General features: G+C 39.1%; 1 protein-coding gene across 8 annotated transcripts in view; it reads right to left on the bottom strand.

The window, feature by feature from the left end:
* Positions 1-22,753, bottom strand: part of BABAM2 (BRISC and BRCA1 A complex member 2) — a 406,643-nt gene that overhangs the window by 260,448 nt on the left and 123,442 nt on the right. For all 8 annotated transcript variants that reach the window (XM_038561133.1, XM_038561135.1, XM_038561136.1 and 5 more), the window contains exon 6: positions 471-545. In XM_038561133.1, coding sequence (XP_038417061.1) covers positions 471-545 — 75 coding nt within the window. The remainder of the gene's footprint in view (positions 1-470; positions 546-22,753) is intronic.

Raw genomic sequence — 22,753 nt, 5'->3', positions numbered from 1 at the left:
GCCATACCTTGCTTGAATCACATTTTAAAGAATCCCATATATACTGGTCTAAATCAATTCTGGACAGACCAGCTATGAAGGTGCCTGAGATGAACTGCTGACGTAAATAAGGAAAATGAGATGCGTTTTGGCACAACAGAGTTAATATGCAATCCTACCTAAAGACAGAATGCCTATTAGATAATTTCCATGAGAGTCTTTCCTCCCAGTAAGATTACTAACAGTGACTTTCCCCAAAATTTAATTTACTTATACAAATTTTACCTTATAAGGAAAATTCACTTTGAAATTACTTTTAGGACTACTATTTTAGTTTTTACATAACAAATTCAGTGAATCTTCATATAATAAATACCTTTAATAAATGCATTATCTGAAAATGCTGACAAGCCAATCATACAAATATTCAGAGTTAAATAATTACTTTAAAAGCTCCTTTACATTATCATACTGAGATCACATATTTTTACCTTGAGGAGGTATGTGGGAATATTGCTGAAATCCACAGGCAACTTCAAAAGGAAACGTGCTGAAAATTCACCCGTCTGTAGGACAAAAGGTGTAATAAGATTAAAATAAGAAATTGATTGTGAAGTGACAATTATAGCCAAGGCCACAAGTTCAACCTGTTCAAACTGGAGGTATTTTCAATTTGGGGTTCCTAACATTAAGCAAGAAAAGAAGATTGGAAAAGCAGGGGAAGATCAAAAAGAATTCTTAAATTATTAGCTACTAAAAGCATAATTAGAATTTTTTAAATCTGCATTTTTAACATGCAATAAAATTATAATGTCTCATTACCTTTTTGGTTTTTTTAAGTGTAGAAAGAATACATGAATGTATGATTTTTTTTTTAATTCAAGCAAATAGACAGACCTCTCCCTTTGATTCATTTCTTTTTACTAAAGCAGTCAGACAATTAAGATTTATAACCCACAGGCGCTGACATATATCACTATCCCTTATAGTGTGTCTGGAAGTACATACAAAGGTCAAACATCTACCCATATAAAGCAGTCTATCAGTAGGTACCCCAAATAAGATTCTAATCTCCTGGAAAAATCTATTAACATCATTACCATCAACTAATCTTTTTCAGCAATTCTATGAACTAGTCTCCATATATAAAGATATACAGAGGTTTAGAGATTTAAAACATTTTTTTAAATTTTTATTTATTTATGATAGTCACAGAGAGAGAGAGAGAGAGAGAGAAAGAGGCAGAGACATAGGCAGAGGGAGAAGCAGGCTCCATGCACCTGGAGCCCGACGTGGGATTCGATCCCGGGTCTCCAGGATCGTGCCCTGGGCCAAAGGCAGGAGCTAAACCACTGCGCCACCCAGGGATCCCCTTAAAACATTTAAATGATGACTTCTACTTAAAAAAAAAAAAAAAGAACTCATATAGAAGAAGAGTTTTCCTCTCAATTTATGATGATGTGAAATCATAAAGTTTTTTTTTTTTTAATGATGGAAATGGCTAAGGTATCACATTAAAAAAAAAAAAAAAAGCTTTGTCATACTGTGGAGAAGGGGGCTTCCAGTTGGGCTATCAGACACCTAGGGGTTTCTGGGAACCTCTGCAAAGGCCACAGAGAAAGGTGATGAACTGATGCGATCCCAGGTCTTCCAACCTCTTTCACTGGAATCCTGCAGGTCAGCTTCGGATTTTAACATACTGGGTTTTGCTATGACATGTTTGAAAAAAGAACTTTGGGGATGATCCAGAACTGCTCTGAAGAGCGGATCTCTATCCTTTTTATATTTTGTGAATACTAAAGAGCTCCCAATATCTCTACTTCCTTTCCCTCTTAAAAAAAAAACAAGCACCTCAAACTCCTAAAACACATGCTTAAACACATCAAGCATTTACAAATGCTTAGATCGGCAGATGAAGGCACACAAGCATACCTACACACCTCTTATGGAAGATTCCATATTAATCACCACGCCTCTCTTACAAATACCCTAGCAAATGGCTGTCATTTTTAAACTGTGACTTAAAACCTTGAAAATGCCGAGAGAAATATAAACCTTGAGCTCAAAAGATAAAAGTGGTAACTACCATCTGCGTGGTGGTTCATTGTTTTCTGCTTACAACATCTTTTTTTTTAATATATATATACATATTTAAAAGATTTATTTATTCAGAGAGAGAGAGAGGCAGAGACACAGGCAGAGGGAGGCTGATGCGGGACTCGATCCCGGGTCCCCAGAATCACACCCCGGGCTGCAGGCAGCGCTAAACCGCTGCGCCACCAGGGCTGCCCTGCTTACAACATCTTTTAACTTACATGGAACTCTAAGGACAGAGCACTTTCTCACTGCCCCAAGCCTAACCCCATGACACAAAAAGCAGAAAAGAGAGAACTGAATGGACAGACTCAAAATTGAGGCAGGCCAGATAGACCCACAGAAGCCACTATGCCACCAGAAAAGCCAGTGGTGAGAAATAGGAGGCATTCTGGGAGCTAAGCAGCTATACTCAGTATGGCACGCCGATACGTGTGGGCTACTTGAAAGAATAGTTAAGAGCTACCTAAGGATCTACAATTCATCAGGGTGGGTGGGAGGAAAAAGCTTGTGAAAGAACCTAATACAATTATTGCATTCTATTACAGTCCAAGATTACTAGAAAGGTATTGATTTTGGTGTTTTGTTAATCTCCTAGAGGACTCCACCACAACACCCCCTCTTAGGTATGATTCTTTCCTTATACACTGAAAAAGGTGAGTGTAGGGACAACGTAAAGCACTAAGAATTAAAAGGGAGTTTTTAAGAGGGACATATAGCCCAGTGGGAATTTGGGGTGTGTGGGAAGAATAGAAAAGTCTTCCTTGAGGGCAGCCCTGGTGGCTCAGTGGTTTAGCGCCGTCTTCAGCCCGGGGTGTGATCCTGGGGACCCGGGATTGAGTCCCATGTCGGGCTCCCGGTATGGAGCCTGCTTCTCCCTCTGCCTGTGTCTCTGCCTCTCTCTCTCTCTCTCTCTCTCTCTCTCTCTCTGTGTGTGTGTGTGTGTGTGTGTGTGTGTCTGTGTCTCTCTGAATAAGTAAATAAAATCTTAAAAAAATAAAGAAAGAAAGGTCTTCCTTGAGTGCTGGTACAGTGCTACAAAGAAAGGACACTCATCCAAGAAAATAAATTCCCAACTACTGTCCCATCTTTTCTCTTGTATAATCATTTTTCCCTCTTTACCCATCAGCATGCCAACAGCATTTAAAAAGTCTTTACCAAAAATAATAATAATAAAAAATAAAAAGTCTTTCATAACTTCATATCTTTCTTCAGGTCCCATCTCATTTCTCTGTTCTACTTTACAATCTCCTGTAAAGCACTGCTCTGTATTTCTTCTTTTACTATTCTCTCTGGAAACTCTTCCTGTCACCCTTTCCCCCTGAACCAGACAACCCCAATAACTCATCAAGGTCACCAAGGACCTCCCCACTGCCAAATCCAACTGGCATTTCTCAGTGCTCATTTTTTATTACTTGTTCTCTCAGCAGAATTTTGACACAGCTGATTATTATTCCTTTCCTGGAACATTTTTCCCTGGTTTCCAGGATCCCTCTCTTGGTTCTACTTTACATCACCAGCCCTCCCTACAGTCTCCCAAGCCTCTGAACACTGGAGTGTCCCACCATGGCTCAGCCTCAAGATCTCCCTCCTTCCTATACCCTTCCCAGGTGGCTTCATCTAGGCCCAAGACTTTTGATACCATTTATACGCGGATGATTCCCAAATGTTCTCTCTCCTCCCAGACCTTTCCCTAACTTGTTTCATTTATCCAACTATCATGAATGAAACCAAACTCCTGATTTCTTTCCTTTACTATCTGGTCTTCATGTTAGTAAATGGCAATTCCATTCTTTCAATCCCTCAGGCAAAAAACCTCAGAAGCATCCTTGACTCCTCTCTTTCTCGCTCATCCTCAGTTCAAAGTAGCAACAAATCTGGTCGATTCTACCTTCAAATTAGATCCTTAGTCTATCTCTCACCACAGTACAACCACCTGATCTTAGCCATGGCTATCTCTAGCCTGGATCACTGCAACCACCCCCGACAGCTTCAGCCACTGTTCATCTGGAAGTTTGCTCCTGTCTCCATAAGGCACAGCAACCCTTCTGACACATTAGTCAGATTATGATCCTCCTTTGCTCCTTTATAGAATAATACGACAAGGTAACAATTGAGCAGAGATGTGAAGGAGGTGAGGAAGAAAATCATGTAGAATGTAGAGGAAAAACATCCCAGGCAAAGAAAACAGAAAGCATTAAAGAGCTGATGCAGGAGCAGGCCTAGATAGACCAAGGACGTCAGTGTTACTGGAGCAAACAAGCACTAATACTGATCAGAGGTCACCCAGAAACTCTCTTTTCCTAACCCCTATGGGATGTACAACAATCACTCATAACGTTAGTAAATACCAAAATGTCTACTACATCTATATGGAACTTTGTTAAGTCAATCCTGGGGATATTGAGAGAGGTTTTTCAAAAGTGCCAAGGAATTACAAGGGGTGGCAGAAGGGAGTTAGTTGGACAGACAATAATGAATCAAACTCAATTCATCTTCATTTTCAATTTGGAGAAGCAAACTATTTACAATCAATAAATAGCCATTTCTACCTACTGGTATACCATGGCAATCTGTCAGTTAAAATGGCACTCTCAAAACTTTCACATTGTTAGACTCAATGGTTCTTCTATATATTTTTTGAAAACAATAAAAAGGGGTAAAATATAGGATTTAAAAATTAAAAGAAGTCTTGTACATATAAGGTAATGGGAAATATAATTACGTACTTAGCACTTGGACTCATGTGAACTGCTAGTTATTTTAGTCCAAGTACTACATTTTAGCTCTTTTGCCCTATTTCAGTTTGTACAATATATTTTTATTCTACCTGCTATTTTAGACCAACATTCCTTTAAAAATGCTTTGACAATCCCTTCTTTATCCCCTCTCAAAATGTTGATCCTAGAACGAATATAAATTTATGTTTATTGGTAAAAGACTGATTTACACAACTAAACTCATAGTAAAAGGCAAGTTGATCCAAGGACTAACAGGATTTTCTGTTTATCAGCAATGGGCTAATTTACACAACTAAATTTCATAATACGAGAACCTTCAGACCGTGAAAGGAATTTGGTGCTCTTGGAAACCATAGAAAGTGCTTTTTGATCTCCAACTTTCCAGCGGACTATACATTCTTTATTTTGCCATTGAGAGAATAAAGAAAACTTAGCATCTGTTTCTAACAGTGTTGGAACCATTGGATACTACAACTCAAGAATTCAGTTTTCAGTTCTGCCACGGATTTTCCCTGTGACCTGGAAGTAATCTCCTTCTGTGTAACTAAGGAAATGCTGACTTATAGCATGTCTTAATATAAAACTTAAGCTATAAATTATATAAGGAGCAAAATATAAGTGAAAAATCCATTCTGAGTTCTACCTCAGATGACTTTTTCTGTGTTTTTATATTCAAAGTTCCAACGGCTATTCAAGCAATTTACGGCCACTCTATTGTAACATCAAAAATTGCTTCCATTTCAATCTTTCCTGTAAGCTGAAAATGAGACATTTAGATGCAGCCAAGTGAACAGAATAATTTGATTTTTTTGTCAGTCCTTGGTCAAATCTTCTCTTGGATAGATGTGGAAAATTATCTGACCTATGACTGTTAAAATGTCAGCCATTCTGCCAACTGCTTTAATGGCAATTTCCCCAGCTTAGCAATAAATATGTGCATCCTTCCTTTTTTTTCAAGTTATAGTACATTGGCAAGTTCCTTAAACTAACAAGACTCTGAGTTTTGGCAATTTATTAGGTCTAAGCTTTTCTTCTGGTAATAGCATCTGTGTCATGTGACAGGTAGTGACAGGTAGACATCTTGTGGGGAATGGGCTCCAAACCCAGAATGCTCTGTAAAGGGAAATTTCCCTTTCTTTCTTAGAGGCTGTTCCCTTGTCAACAAACAAGCTGTCATACAAAACTGACTGCTTCTACCACTTAGATAGCCAAAAGTGAAGAAACACTCAAGAATGACTACAGCTTTCACAGGGTGACAGTCGGGTAAGCGTGATTCTTCAAATGGACTCTAACAACCAATAGCCCAAGTCTGTAGCCCATCTATAGCCTGTTCCTTGGCAAATACATAATTTCCCATTATATGTGAAAAGGAAAGCCAAAGTCAGTCTAACTAGGATTTCATAATATCTCACATTTTACAAATTGTTTTCTAAAGTATATTATTTAATTATCCCAAAACCCTTTTCAAAAGATATAAATTCCCTTATACCTATTTCAGAAATGAGAAAACTTGGTCTTAGAACAGTCAAGAAATTTGCCCACAGCCACTCAAAGAGTAATAAAGAGTCAGAGGCCAACCTCAAGACTCAAGATCCATTCATCCCATTCATTACTATGGATTAAGAACCTAAAAAGTGTCAGGCCCTAGATAAGGCATTCCAAATATAATGAGTAAAAGAGGCCCCTGCCCTCTTAGGGCTTATCATCTAGCAGGTGAGTCAGACATTAATCAAAACAATGCTGCTATAAATTACAACCTGTAAAAAATCTATCCAAGAAAGAGCAAAGTGCTCTGATATTTCAGGAAGACCAGACCTGTCTAGGCTTTGGGGTTCATTACATTGAGGGAACTCTTAGAAAGCCAAGTCATAAGACCATATGGAAAAATAAACAATTAATACCGTCAGGAAAACTTCAAAGAAGCAAAGCAATGAGAGGGGCTAGTTATAGCAGAGACTAAAGACACAGTAATTACAGGAGGGTGATACTGATGTTAACAAACAGAAAAGTTAAGTCCGGAAATAAGGCCAAATACATTTAGTGTATGACTGATGATGTGAGACAACTGAACTGCCACCTAGGAATAAAGTTAGATCCATATTTCACATCATATATGAGGATAAAGTCCAAGTAGATTAAGAATTTCAGTGTACAAAACTAAAAGCATAAGAAAGAAAACACTAAGGAATGCCTTTCAAATAGGACTTTAAATTCTGAAGCCAAAAAGGAAAAGATAGGTAAATTTGGTAGCCTGAATATAAAAATTTTGTGGATGGCAAAAAACCACCATCAGCAAAGTCAATAACAACTGACAGAGGAAAATATATTTGCAACTCTATCATCCAAGCTAATGACCTTAATGAAAAAAAGATGAAAAATCCAAGACAAAAACAGGCAACGAATATATAGAAAATACAAAAAACTCTTAAACGTGAAAAAGTACTTAACCTCATTCATAACAAAATGAATACAAATTAAAACTAAACTGAGTATCATTTTTCACCAGAGTGGCAGAAATCAGCACTTTAAAGATAACACTGCACTGTGTTCTCACCTCCACTGTTTTTGATGACAAATCAGTGTTGACTCAAATAACTGCTCACCTACAAAAAGTCATTTTCCTGTGATCACCTAAGATTTTCTCTTTATGTTGGTTTTCAGTATTCTGACTTGCATTTTTCTTGGTTAGGATTTGTTGAGATTCTTGAATCTGTAAATTTATGTCTTTCACTATATTTGGAAATATCTAGCATTATTTTATCAAATATTTCCCTCCTTCCTCTCACTCCAGTACTCCATTTCCATGTATATTCGATGTTTTGATTTTGTTCGGTAAACTCCGCCTTCTCCTCTTCCAAGTATCAACTCCTATCCAGTATCTAACTGATTTCAATCACTATCCAGCATCTTCAGGCACATGTCTTTATGTTCTGTCCAGAACTTACAGTTGTTGTTTGTGAAAGTGTTGGTCCAGGAGCTACCGAGCCATTATGCAAAGTGGAACTTGAGAGAAATCTACAAATATGTTAATTCATTGTTGACAATATTGTGGAGGAATAATTGCTTTCATATATCACTGCTGGGTTAAGAAATGAGTATTAACTTTATGGAGGGCATTTCAGAGATAAAATTATAAACACACAATTTCTTTGATCTTGCAATTCTTCTTCTAGCTATTTATCTTACTTGATAATAAGATATACTTGAACACATGCAAAATGACAGGCCAGAATGTCAGGTAAAAGAATAAAGGAGCTTTCTATATTTGGGGAAAAAAAGTCCCTGAGCTATGATTAGGTCAAAAGCAAGATGCCGAACATAGTGTATAATATATATTACTATTTGTATTAAAATACTATTTGTATTAAAATATATATATAAATATATATATATATATTTGTATTTCCTTATTTGTGCATACAGAAACTCTGAAAAGCTATATTAGAAAAAAGCTATACCAGTGCTTACCTGGAGTAGAGGAAAAAAAAGAAGGTGGCCCTGATTTGGGTGGACACAGGACAATGACAGGAGACTTTTCACTACATGTATTTTCAAAGATTTTGATTTTTCAAGAATATGAATTTATTCCCCATTCAAAAATTTTTAAAAAGTAATTTGCAGGGGCACCTGGGTAGCTCAGTTGGTTGAGAGTCCAACTCCTGATTTCAGCATAGGTCGTGGTCTCAGGGTCATAAGGGTTGAGCCCCAGGTCAGGTTCTGTGTTGAGCACAGGGTCAGCTTGAGATTCTCCCTCTCCTTCTGCCCCTCCCCCTGTTCACACACTCTCTCTCTCTCAAATAAAGAAATAAAATCTTTTTTAAAAAGGAATTTGCAATTAAAAGTATACATAATGAGATGCTCATAATTCATGCATTCATTCATTCATTAATTCAACAAACATTTACTTGTGCCAAGTGCCAGGTTGGTGGCAGATGGGGTGATGGAAATCTCAAGACAAACAAAATATAGAGCCTCTGTACTCATGGAACTTAAAGTCCACTCTGAGAAGATGAACAAAATACTATAATGTGATGCTCTGACAGAGATATTCACCAGATGCTCTGGAAGTAATTCAGTTAGGACTCTGCATCTTAGGTGATGGAATTCCATTTCAAACTTTCTTAAAAGGATATGAGGCATCTCACAGAACCTAAGACTAAAAATGCAGGCCAGCCTCAGTTCAAGAGATGTTAATACCCTCAGCAGTTTCTCCTAGCTTATCTCTGCTCGCTTTGTGCTTTATCTTACTTTCTCTCTGCCTACCACTTTCTGATTCTCTTGGCTAGATAATATGAGAAAAAACTGATGTGTGACACACCAGTTACTCATAAGGAAACCAACTTCACTTTCTCAGTGCTAACTCCGAACAGCCAGGCAAGAATTCTGTTTGGCTTCCGTGCCTTCTGAACTAATCAACAATACCTCCACGTTTCTTTATAGTAAAAGAGTTAGTGGTACCATAAATTCACTGAAAATAACTGAAGAGCTAGGAAACATTTTTAGGAGTGAGGGGGTTAAGTTATGTGTACACTCTCCCAAAGCCATAAAATACTCTGAGGGGTTTCCTGATAGAACGCTTCAAAGACAGGATTCTTCGCCTTTTTCCTCTTACTACATGGAAAGAAAGCATTAAAAACTCAGGGCAGCAGGTCCTTTGAAGACCCTTGTAGGTCCTTGTGTTAAGACTGCTCCCTACATCCAAATGGTCATCTAGGAAATGGGGCAGGGCACCCAAGGTTTCAGAACAAACATGTGGCCTCACGAACAAAAGCGAGGGATATGATTCCAGTCCTTCCTCAGATGCTGCTCTGTAACATGCAGGCAAAGGATTTCCTTTGTGTCTCTCATCTGCTTTCATAAAACTGGATCTTTTCCATGTGATGCACCCTACTGCTAAAAGAAATGTGAATTCCCTAATGGTATGTCTATTATTTAAAAAATAATAATAAAATTCCCTTATAATGTCAGTAACATTGAAAAAGCTATCATATTCACCTTTAATGTCTTTAATTTAGGTACTTACACACACATACTACTTCTTGGGAATGAAGTCACAACCTGAGATATAAACTACTTAGAGCAAGATCCTAAGTACTCCTACTGACATACAGGTCAAAATTCAATATAACAAATCCATTACAAAAATAATAAAAATGTGAGCCCCTGTCATGGGTTCATTTATTTTAAATCATGTTCAACTCATAATAGTTCCATGTGGTTAACAACAAAAACAAACAAATCTGTCAGTTCCTAGAAGTATGTATAACACAGCTGACTACCACGCTACACCCTTTTCGCACAAGTTTATCCCAGTCTACAAATCAAATCCCTTTAGGGTGTAACTCCCAAGTAGCGTAAATTAAGCAGGGATTAGGAGAGAAGCTCCTTGGATCCCCTGCTACATATGGCTAACAGGCATCACCAGAACACCTACTCCATCCTCATGGCCCAAGGCAAAAAGGCCACATGCTTCCAGACCCTCCAGATATTTTGATCCCTCTTAGCATTCTGGTCCTCCCCTCCCACCATCCTAGACCAGTTCTATACAAGAGAAAGACAATACAATGCACAAATGTAAGCTACACATGCATATGTAATTTAAGATTTTTAATATTTTCTAATAGCCACATTTAAAACCGTAAGTAAAAACAATTTTAATACTATATCCCAATATATCCAAAATATTCTCATTTTCACATATAATCAATATAAAAATTGTTAACGAGATCATTTTTGTATGAATTCTTTGAATTCTGGTATGTATTTTACATTTGCACACATCTCAATTCAGAGTAACACTGCGTGTGCTCAACAGCCATATAAATGTGGCTGGCAGCTCTTGTATTGGACCACACAGTTCTAGACATTCTTCCATTAATACTAATCCCCACATTAAGTTAGATACTCTCTGTCACAAAGACCCGAAGATCTACTTGAGCTACCAAGTACCATGAACTTGGAACTTTCCTAACAGGAACGCTGATACTCGTCATCTGGGTAGTGGGGAGGGATCACGGGACCCCACTGCCTCTTCCAGATAATATGGCATTCATTCTTCCTCTGAAAACTGTTGAAACCTATGGTCTTTACTTTCTTTTCTCCACCTGCACTCCTGATATCCTGCAATCTGCTCTCCTCTGCCCAGGACTCCATCAGAACTGCTCCTGGAAAGATAAGTACCACTCTCTCTCTCTCTTAAAAAGTAACTTTCCCTTTTCACCTTGCTTTCCATTCCTTATCTGCATCTTAGCAACATCAACCTCTACTAGTCCACATATGGTACTTTATGATTAACAGAATTCTCAGAGATAACAGAGGAACAATCACTAACCTAGAATTTATTGAGCCCCTACTATCATAGGGGCTCAATAATTGAGCCCCTATATCATATCAATTATTGAGCCCTCAACTATTTACAAGAGGATGCTAATGATAATAATACCATGTATTACATAACCCCATGTTTGCTTAATTCTGTTTGCTTCCCACATACAGGTTCTAATTTATCTTTGTCTCAAAGTTGGGTGACAAGGGAGTTAGCTCCAGGAAAGTGACGTGGGGAAAACCTATAGTCACATGTACATAAAACTAATGATAGAATTAGAATCTGAAGCTTCCACTTTTCAGATCACTCTCTCTCCAACACATTTCTTCTGTATTGGCCTCCGCTCTGAAGGACCTTACACACTCTGACACCTACTGTTACAAAAGTAATCAAACAAGGAGCCCACAAGACTGAGGTAGCTCTAATGCTGTGGTAGCTGACTTAAGCAAACTGAAATCTAAGCCAGTCATTTCCTATAAATGCCTCAAAATTAAGAACACTCAATCACAAACAGCCAACTGGGCTTTCCCAAATAGTGCAACCACTTAGGCTATCGCCAAGTTAAGTCCCCAGCTTTGCTTCTGTATCTTCTCTACAAAAAGAGAAACACCAAGCTTTTATCAGCAGAATGCTCTTAACCCCTCTGAATCGATGTTTGCTCAAATAAGCTCTTAAAAATTTTAATATGCCTCAGTTTATTTTTTTAACAAACTTCATATCCTTTCCCTTCAAATGTCACATCACAGCAGGTGATGACAGAAGTCTAGGTCATTAACTCAAATGAGGAGCTCCTCATGGAATGGCTCCTTTCTATTCTGTACAATATTCTTAAATGCTGCCAGAGCTTAATTTATAAGCCATAGATTCCTAGATTCTTACTGGGATTTGGGGTCAACTACAATAACAAAAAAAGATAATTGCTTCACATTCTCTATTATATATGTCATTATTAAGAAAATTCCCACAAAAGGAAAAAAATGTTGCCAAAACACTGTTTTATCTCACAGATCACCCACTGGTATTCTTTAATATGTAAAAAATGTGAAAATATGTGGTTGTGGAACATCTCAAAACATTCATTTCATAGCAGGAAAGAAAAATGTCTTTGATCAAAATATTAGGTATGATAAACCAACTCTGAGTTCTGGGAATTAAAAGCCAAAGGAAAAAAAATCACAAATTTCTTTACTGTGCTTTGTTACAAGTAACAAACAATGGTTCTTTAGATATAACAGACCCATGCAGGAAATGCCAGCAAGGCAGTAGATATATATATGTAATATAAAATGACACCTTATACTTTACCCATTGAGAAAACTTATAATGTACCTTTAATTTGATATATCTTATCAAAACAGTATATATGATCTTCATAGCTGTTTATATTGTGGCATTCATCAAAATTAGAATTCTAATCTTAAAACTAACTCTGCTCAAACAGATAGCAGGAGGGAGATCTTTGTGGTGATGGAATAATTCTATATCTCCATTGCAGTGGTAGTGACAGGAAATGATGCATGTGGTAAAATGGTATACACATACATTGTGCCAAGGTCAACTTCTTAGTTTCCATACTGTACTATCATGTAAAATGCAACCACTGGAGGAAATTGGGTGAAGGGTACACAAGAACTGTGTACTATTTTTCAACCTCTTGTGAGTCTAGAGTTATTTCTACATAAATAAATAACTATACCTTAAAAAAGAACTCTGACCATGCAGGCACATAAGAGTTGTTCATTCTAAACATATAACCTTGCATTCCAAAGTATCACCTGTTTTCTCCAGATTTAAAAAAAACAACAGTGCTTACTAAAAATCATAAAACCACCATAGGCAAAGAACACAATGTTCAAAACTAACATCTACTCATTCAAGGAGATGGGCAAAGCAAGAAGAGAAATGACTTCATAAAAGACAAAAGCAGAGAATAAAGGGTTTTTTGGTTTGCATAAAAATGTTTACTTTCAAGTGTGCACTTGCTAAAACCTTCTAGATGAAGTTTGAAGCAGGAGGAAGAAGAGTGTCTGTCTTGGAGGTGGTATGGAGGGAACAGTGAATTTCAAATTAGCAGGCTTGTCAGAAGGCTGACAGATCAGAACCCTCTTCCTCTTTTCCATGGCTATTAAAATTTTCCTTTTGCCAGCTGGCAGTAAAATGGAAGTGGCATCTTGGGTTTTTAAGAGCCTCACTTTTAGAGCAGAAATGGAAAGTTAAGAATGTTAATATATGCAGCAGACGGAAATATTCAGTGATGACAAAGGTAAAGACAAGCAGTCCTCATCCTCTCAAAAGAATACAGGACTTTATAATACAAAGGTATTGAATAATTGTGCATAGTCTTAGATTCATTACAGAGAGTATTTATCAAATCGACTAGTCGTATCAGGAGAACCAAAATAAATGGATTTACACTTAGGCAGGTAAGATGTATTGATCTCATGGTGTTTTATTTAGAGAGCATACTAATGTTTTCATTAATAAACATCAATTTATTTCATATAAAAAGTCTTCATGCTTCAATATTCCAATAAGAGATAACAGATGTGGAGCTCTGGGTGGCTCAGTTGGTTGAACATCCAACTCCTGATTTTGGCTAAGGTCATGATCTCAGGGTTGTGGGATTGCACCCTGCATCTGGCTCTACACTCAGCAGAGAGTCTGAGGATTCTTTCTCTCCTCCCTCTGCTCATCCTCCTCCCTTCTTCCATGCATACACAAGCACTCTCTAAATCAATCAATCTTTAAGAGAGAGAGAGAGAAATGTGATTTACTGATAAGTAAACCAGTCATACATGTGTGCTTATAATTCTTGTTCCCTATGGATGTCATGCTCATAAGTTATTCTCCAACCATTACCCACTGACCTCCACTACCCATCCTGCCATCTGTGTCCACTTGTCCTTACGGCGTTGGCCAGTTCCACTTCATCGGGGACAGCTTTCCATTGTCACTTCACTCCTCAGTGACCAGGTCTTCTAAATTCTTAAACGAGCTGTACTTCCACTTGAGACAACTGATCCGGCACTGCTATTTCATTTTTTACAAATTTATGTTGAGTCTTCTGAACTGGATTTTAACACCTTCAAGAACGAAAAGCGGAGACTTGTGTCCTGCCTTTCTTATCCGAAACTAGCAGAGTATACTTTCCGTGAATGCCCATCAGTCCTGCACTGATTTAGCCTTATCAAACTGCATCTATGGTTTCGCTGCAGCATTCCAGTACAGAAAAATATAAAAATCATTTTAAATGGATTTCTGTAGTCTTTCATAACAACTACCTTTACAAACTCCACATTATCAGAAAATTTTAAAAGCATGCTTTTCAATGTCCTAATAAAACAGTGATCAACAACAAAAAAACAGGGTCAAGGAAAAGCACTGTGACATTCCACAAGACACCTGATGGCTAATAAGAGTTATATCCAATCTTTTAGGTGTAGCTCTTCCATAGAGTCAACCAACCAAGAAAGGAACATACAGTCAGTAGAATACTAAGGGAGAATAATAGAATGTTTTATTGAAAATGAGATAATCTGGGACACCTGGGTGAGACACTCAGCGGTTGAGTGTCTGCCTTTGGCTCAGGGTGTGATCCCAGGGTCCTGGGATCAAGTCCCACATCAGGCTCCCCGCAAGGAGCCTGCTTCTCCCTCTGTCTATGTCTCTGCCTCTTTCTCTGTATCTCTCATAAATAAATAAAATCATTAAAAAGAGAGAGAGAGAGAGAGAGAGAGAATCTAACTCAACAACATCCACCTTCCTTAAAAGGGCAAAATAAACTACCATGACTGTTTCTTGATTACCCGACTGTTGTTTTGACTCCTGCATTCTTTTTTTCTTTCTTTTTTTATCTTTACTTTTTTATTTTATTATTTTTTAATAAATTTATTTTTTATTGGTGTTCAATTTACCAACATACAGAATAACACCCAGTGCTCATCCTGTCAAGTGCCCCCCTCAGTGCCCTTCACCCATTCACCCCACCCCCCACCCTCCTCCCCTTCCACCACCCCTAGTTCATTTCCCAGAGTTAGGAGTCTTTATGTTCTGTCTCCCTTTCTGATATTACCCACACATTTCTTCTCCCTTCCCTTATATTCCCTTTCACTATTATTTATATTCCCCAAATGAATGAGAACATAAAATGTTTGTCCTTCTCCGATTGACTTACTTCACTCAGCATAATACCCTCCAGTTCCATCCACATTGAAGCAAATGGTGGGTATTTGTCGTTTCTAATGGCTGAGGAATATTCCATTGTATACATAAACCACATCTTCTTTATCCATTCATCTTTCGATGGGCACCGAGGCTCCTTCCACAGTTTGGCTATTGTGGACATTGCTGCTATAAACATCGGGGTGAGGGGTCCCGGCGTTTCACTGCATCTGTATCTTTGGGGTAAATCCTCAACAGTGCAATTGCTGGGTCGTAGGGCAGGTCTATTTTTAACTCTTTGAGGAACCTCCACACAGTTTTCCAGAGTGGCTGCACCAGTTCACATTCCCACCAACAGTGCAAGAGGGTTCCCTTTTCTCCGCATCCTCTCCAACATTTGGGGTTTCCTGCCTTGCTAATTTTCCCCATTCTCACTGGTGCAAGGTGGTATCTCATTGTGGTTTTGATTTGTATTTCCCTGATGGCAAGTGATGCAGAGCATTCTCTCATGTATATGTTGGCCATGTCTATGTCTTCCTCTGTGAGATTTCTGTTCATGTCTTTTGCCCATTTCATGACTGGATTGTTTGTTTCTTTGGTGTTGAGTTTAAGAAGTTCTTTATAGATCTTGGAAACTAGCCCTTTAACTGATACGTCATTTGCAAATATCTTCTCCCATTCTGTAGGTTGTCTTTCAGTTTTGTTGACTGTATCCTTTGCTGTGCAAAAGCTTCTTATCTTGATGAAGTCCCAATAGTTCATTTTTGCTTTTGTTTCTTTTGCTTTCGTGGATGTATCTTGCAAGAAGTTACTGTGGCTGAGTTCAAAAAGGGTGTTGCCTGTGTTCTCCTCTAGGATTTTGATGGAATCTTGTCTCACATTTAGATCTTTCATCCATTTTGAGTTTATCTTTGTGTATGGTGAAAGAGAGTGGTCTGGTTTCATTCTTCTGCATGTGGATGTCCAATTGTCCCAGCACCATTTATTGAAGAGACTGTCTTTCTTCCAATGGATAGTCTTTCCTCCTTTATCGAATATTAGTTGACCATAAAGTTCAGGGTCCACTTCTGGGATCTCTATTCTGTTCCATTGATCTATGTGTCTGTTTTTGTGCCAGTACCACACTGTCTTGATGACCACAGCTTTGTAGTACAACCTGAAATCTGGCATTGTGATGCCCCCAGATATGGTTTTCTTTTTTAAAATTCCCCTGGCTATTCGGGGTCTTTTCTGATTCCACACAAATCTTAAAATAATTTGTTCTAACTCTCTGAAGAAAGTCCATGGTATTTTGATAGGGATTGCATTAAACGTGTAAATTGCCCTGGGTAACATTGACATTTTCACAATATTAATTATGCCACTCCATGAGCATGGAATATTTTTCCATCTCTTTGTGTCTTCCTTAATTTCTTTCAGATGTGTTCTATAGTTTTTAGGGTATAGATCCTTTACCTCTTTGGTTAGGTTTATTCCTAGGTTTAAGAATTGGGTGCAATTGTAAATGGGATTGACTCCTTAATTTCCTAGGTTTAAGAATTGGGTGCAATTGTAAATGGGATTGACTCCTTAATTTCTCTTTCTTCAGTCTCATTGTTAGTGTATAGAAATGCCACTGATTTCTGGGCATTGATTTTGTATCCTGCCATGCTACCAAATTGCTGTATGAGTTCTAGCAATCTTGGGGTGAAGGCTTTTGGGTTTTCTATGTAGAGTATCATGTCATCGGTGAAGAGGGAGAGTTTGACTTCTTCTTTGCCAATTTGAATGCCTTTAATGTCTTTTGGATGTCTGATTGCTGAGGCTAAGACTTCCAGTACTATGTTGAATAGCAGTGGTGGAGTGGACATCCCTGTCTTGTTCCTGATCTTAGGGGAAAAGCTCCCAGTGCTTCCCCATTGAGAATGCTATTTGCTGTGGGCTTTTCGTAGATGGCTTTTAAGATGTCGAGGAATGTTCCCTCTATCCCTACACTCTGAAGAGTTTTGATCAGGAATGGATGCTGTATTTTGTCAAATGCTTTCTCTGCATCTAATGAGAGGATCATATGGTTCTTAGTTTTTCTCTTGCTGATATGATGAATCACATTGATTGTTTTATGAGTGTTGAACCAGCCTTGTGTCCCGGGGATAAATCCTACTTGGTCATGGTGAATAATTTCTTAATGTACTGTTGGATCCTATTGGCTAGTATCTTGTTGAGAATTTTTGCATCCATGTTCATCAGGGATATTGGTCTATAATTCTTTTTGGTGGGGTCTTTGTCTGGTTTTGGAATTAAGGTGATGCTGGCCTCATAAAACGAATTTGGAAGTACTCCATCTCTTTCTATCTTTCCAAACAGCTTTAGGAGAATAGGTATGGTTTCTTCTTTAAACGTTTGATAAAATTCCCCTGGGAAGCCATCTGGCCCTGGACTCTTGTGTCTTGGGAGGTTTTTGATGACTGCTTCAATTTCCTCCCTGGTTATTGGCCTGTTCAGGTTTTCTATTTCTTCCTGTTCCAGTTTTGGTAGTTTGTGGCTTTCCAGGAATGCGTCCATTTCTTCTAGATTGCCTAATTTATTGGCGTATAGCTGTTCATAATATGTTTTTAAAATCGTTTGTATTTCCTTGGTGTTGGTAGTGATCTCTCCTTTCTCATTCATGATTTTATTAATTTGAGTCTTCTCTCTCTTCTTTTTAATAAGGCTGGCTAATGGTTTATCTATCTTATTAATTCTTTCAAAGAACCAACTCCTGGTTCTGTTGATCTGTTCCACAGTTCTTCTGGTCTCGATTTCGTTGAGTTCTGCTCGAATCTTTATTAACTCTCGTCTTCTGCTGGGTGTAGGATCTATTAGCTGTTTTTTCTCTAGCTCCTTTATGTGTAAGGTTAGCTTCTGTATTTGAGTTCTTTCCAGTTTTTGAATGGATGCTTGTATTGCGATGTATTTCCCCCTTAGGACTGCTTTTGCTGCATCCCAAAGATTTTGAATGGTTGTATCTTCATTCTCATTAGTTTCCATGAATCTTTTTAATTCTTCCTTAATTTCCTGGTTTACCCTTTCATCTTTTAGCAGGATGGTCCTTAACCTCCACGTGTTTGAGGTCCTTCCAAGCTTCTTGTTGTGATTTAGTTCTAATTTCAAGGCATTATGGTCTGAGAATATGCAGGGGACGATCCCAATCTTTTGGTATCGCTTCAGACCCGATTTGTGACCCAGTATGTGGTCTATTCTGGAGAAAGTTCCATGTGCACTCGAGAAGAATGTGTATTCAGTTGAGTTTGGATGTAAAGTTCTGTAGATATCTGTGAAATCCATCTGGTCCAGTGTATCATTTAAACCTCTCGTTTCTTTAGAGATGTTGTGCTTAGAAGACCTATCGAGTATAGAAAGAGCTAGATTGAAGTCACCAAGTATAAGTGTATTATTATCTAAGTATTTCTTCACTTTGGTTATTAATTGATATATTTGGCAGTTCCCACATTTGGGGCATATATATTGAGGATTGTTAAGTCCTCTTGTTGGATAGATCCTTTAAGTATGATATAGTGTCCCTCTTCATCTCTTACTACAGTCTTCGGGGTAAATTTTAGTTTATCTGATATAAGGATGGCTACCGCTGGTTTCTTTTGAGGACCATTTGAATGGTAAATGGTTCTCCAACCTTTTATTTTCAGGCTGTAGGTGTTCTTCTGTCTAAAATGAGTCTCTTGTAGACAGCAAATAGATGGGTCCTGCTTTTTTATCCAGTCTGAAACTCTGCGCCTTTTGATGGGGTCATTAAGCCCATTCACGTTCAGAGTTACTATTGACAGATATGAGTTTAGTGTCATCATGATTATCTATTCAGTCCTTGTTTTTGTGGATTGTTCCACTGAACTTCTTCTTAAAGGGGAATTTTAAGAGTCTCCCTTAAAATTTCTTGCAGAGCTCGTTTGGAGGTCACATATTCTTTCAGTTCCTGCCTGTCTTGGAAGCTCTTTATCTCTCCTTCCATTTTGAATGAGAGCCTTGCTGGATAAAGTATTCTTGGTTGCATGTTCTTCTCATTTAGGACCCTGAATATATCCTGCTAGCCCTTTCTGGCCTGCCAGGTCTCTGTGGAGAGGTCTGTTGTTATCCTAATACTCCTCCCCATAAAAGTCAGGGATTTCTTGTCTCTTGCTGCTTTAAGGATCTTCTCTTTATCTTTGGAATTTGCAAGCTTCACTATTAAATGTAGAGGTGTTGAATGGTTTTTATTGATTTTAGGGGGGGATCTATTTCCTGGATCTGAATGCCTGTTTCCCTTCCCAGATTAGGAAAGTTTTCAGCTAGGATTTGTTCAAATACATATTCTGGCCCTCTGTCCCTTTCGGCACCCTCGGGAACCCCAATTAAACGTAGGTTTTTCTTCCTCAGGCCGTCGTTTATTTCCCTTAATCTATCTTCATGGTCTTTTAATTATTTGTCTCTTTTTTCCTCAGTTTCCCTCTTTGCCATCAACTTGTCTTCTATGTCACTCACTCGTTCTTCCACCTCGTTAGCCCTCGTCGTTAGGACTTCTAGTTTGGATTGCATCTCATTCAATTGAGTTTTAATTTCTGCCTGATTGGATCTAAATTCTGCAGTCATGAAGTCTCTTGAGTCCTTTATGGTTTTTTCTAGAGCCACCAGTAGCTGTATAATAGTGCTTCTGAATTGGCTTTCTGACATTGAATTGTAATCCAGATTTTGTAACTCTGTGGGAGAGAAGACTGTTTCTGATTCTTTCTTTTGAGGTGAGGTTTTCCTTCTAGTCATTTTGCTCAGTGCAGAGTGGCCAAAAGCAAGTTGTATTGGGAAAAGGAGAAAAAGAGAGGAGAGAAAGAAGGAAAGAAAAGAGAAAGAAAAAAAAAGGAAGAAAAGAAAGAAAAAGAGAAAGAAAAAGAAAGAAAGGAAAAATAAGGGGGGGAAGGAAACAAATCAAAAAGCAAAACAAAACAAAACAAAACAACAACAACAACAACAACAAAAAGAACCACGGGGGAGTATCTTCTGATTCTGTGTACTTTAAGTCCCTTGACTTCCCCTGGAACTTGTCCGTCTAGCTGGTCTTCTGGGGGAGGGGCCTGTTGTGCTGAATTTCAGGTGTTAGCAGTTGGGGGAGCTGCTGTGCCCCTGCCTGGTGCAGGGCTCAGTGGGGGTTGTTTACCCCGTGAGGCCCCAGGAGGAACAACCGCAGTGGCGGGGCCAGCTCTGGAGCCCTGGAGTCAGCTCCCACAGTAGCTCCAGAGCTCTCGGTCTGCAGGCCCTGGAGGCTCCGGGGCGGGGCCGCTCATCTGCTCAGCTCTGGGCAGGAGCGTCCTTGCTGTCCTGTGCCCTCCCGGCCTCTGCCTGTCCCTGGGGGAGGCCGGATCCTGGGCTGTGTCCCGGCGCCCTGTGCCCCCGGTCCTGCGCTGTCAGATTCGCGCTCCCGGCTGCCAGCCCCCTCCGCAGGGAGCCTCTTCCTCTGCCCAAGCCCTTCCGAGCTGCTCCCGGGCCGAGCTGCTCCCGGGCCGTGCAGCCCCCTCTCCGTGGAGCCGCCGCCCGAGCCCCTCCGAGCTGCTCCGGGTCCCGCCGTGCGCGCTGCAGCCCTTTAGGGAGCTCGGCGCACTCTCCCTGGGGCGCAGGTGTCTGTTACTGTCCCAGGGAGCCCGAGGGCATCCCCGCCCTCCTGGGGTCCTGCTCCAACTCCCTGCGAGCGCCTTTTCGCCCGGGAAGATTGGTGAAGCTCCTACTTCTCCGGGACGGGGCTCTCCGGTCCTGGGGACACTCGCCCCGGCCTCAGCCCGGCTCCTCGCGGGGCCCCTCCCCCCTTGGAGGCCTTTTGTTTCTTTATTTCTTTTTCCCCGTCTTCCTACCTGATAGAAGCGCGAACTCTTCTCACTCTAGCATTCCAGGTGTTCTCTCTAAATCTCAGGGTGAATTCGTAGATTTTCAGGATAATTTGAAGGTTATCTAGGTAATTTGGTGGAGACAGGTGATTTGGAGACCCTATTCTTCCGCCGTCTTGCCCCTCCTCCTACTTTTTTATTTTAAATTAGCCAACATATAGTACATACTTAGTTTCAGATGCAGTGTTCAGGAATTTATCAGTTACAGTTACATATAACACCCAATGCTCATTACATCACATGCCCTCCTTAATGCCCATCATCCAGTTACCTCCATTTTAACTTAAATGTTTGCAGATCATCCACTTAAAACCTGAGTGTAATTTCTTTTAAAAATCTCCAACACATTTTTACTTTCTACAGTCTTCTAGGATCTTTCTGCTGCTCCACAGTTTCACAAGATATCTCTGAGAGCATATCTGCCAATTTCTTAAGGACCTTGAAACAGTCTCCCCCAGAGTCTCCAAGTGGAACACAGCCTTGCTGACACCTTGATTTTAGCCCAAGGAGATCCACTTCAGACTTATGACATCCAGAACTATAACAATATTAAGTCTGTATAGTTTTATGCCACTAAGTTTGTGGTAATCTTTTATAGCAGCAAAAGGAAACTCATACAGTCTCAGAATCAAAAAATCTTGGCTCAAAATCAAGTTCCTTTCTTTCTGCCAGGGTCCTGTGTTTATTGTCCAGATTCTTGGTCTAGTTTTGGAATCTATTAGCAGATTGCTCTTTAATGCATTCCTGAACCAGTCTGCCAAGTTTGAATGTGTTTCATCCCTTAAGACACCTTTATATTCTGTCCCTTGACCAGTGACCAACCCGTACACCTCTTTATTTCTGCAATCTCCGCTCCCACTTCTACTAGGCCCTTGCTAGGCCCGCTCTGCTATAAGCTTAACCTCTACCTGTCCACCTTGCCTTGTTATGGGATTCTCAGTTACTTTCCCTGAACTCATACTCACAGCCCTAGTGTTTACAAATTATTCAACAGTAAATCAAAATAAACTGAGGTAAGTACAGCAGTAGGTTTTTTAAGTGAAGAATAAAGAATCAACATTAAGTACGAAGTTTTCAAAACACTATAAACTATCTAGATGCTTTAAATGAATTTGAACTTCAACTTCCAGATGGATTACAAATATTAGCTGAGCCAATAAATATAAGGTTGACCCTTGAACAACACAGGTTTGAACTGCACGGGTCCATTAATATGGAGATTTTTTTCAATAAATATAGTACAGGACCAAAATGTATTTTCTCTTTCTTAAAATTTTCTCAGTAACATTTTATTTTCTCTAATTTACTTTATTATAAGAAAACAGTATGTAATATATATAACATACAAAATATGTGTTAATCGAGTGCTTATGTTAGCAGTGAGGCTTCTGGTCAAACAACAGGCTATTAGTAGTTAAGTTCTGGGGAAGTCCAAAGCTATACATGGATTTTGACTGCATGGGTGGGGGCGGGGATGGTGTACCTAACCCTGTGTTGTTCAAGGGTCAACTGTAATTTTTAAATGTTTTAGATCAGAAATGGTGCCAAAAAATTGGATATACTTAAATTCAGCC

The sequence above is a fragment of the Canis lupus genome, chromosome 17 (assembly GCF_011100685.1).
Source record: "Canis lupus familiaris isolate Mischka breed German Shepherd chromosome 17, alternate assembly UU_Cfam_GSD_1.0, whole genome shotgun sequence".
In the NCBI taxonomy this organism is placed as follows: Eukaryota; Metazoa; Chordata; class Mammalia; order Carnivora; family Canidae; genus Canis; species Canis lupus.
The sequence above is the reverse complement of the archived record's forward strand: the minus strand, read 5'-3'. Positions and strand labels throughout refer to the sequence as shown.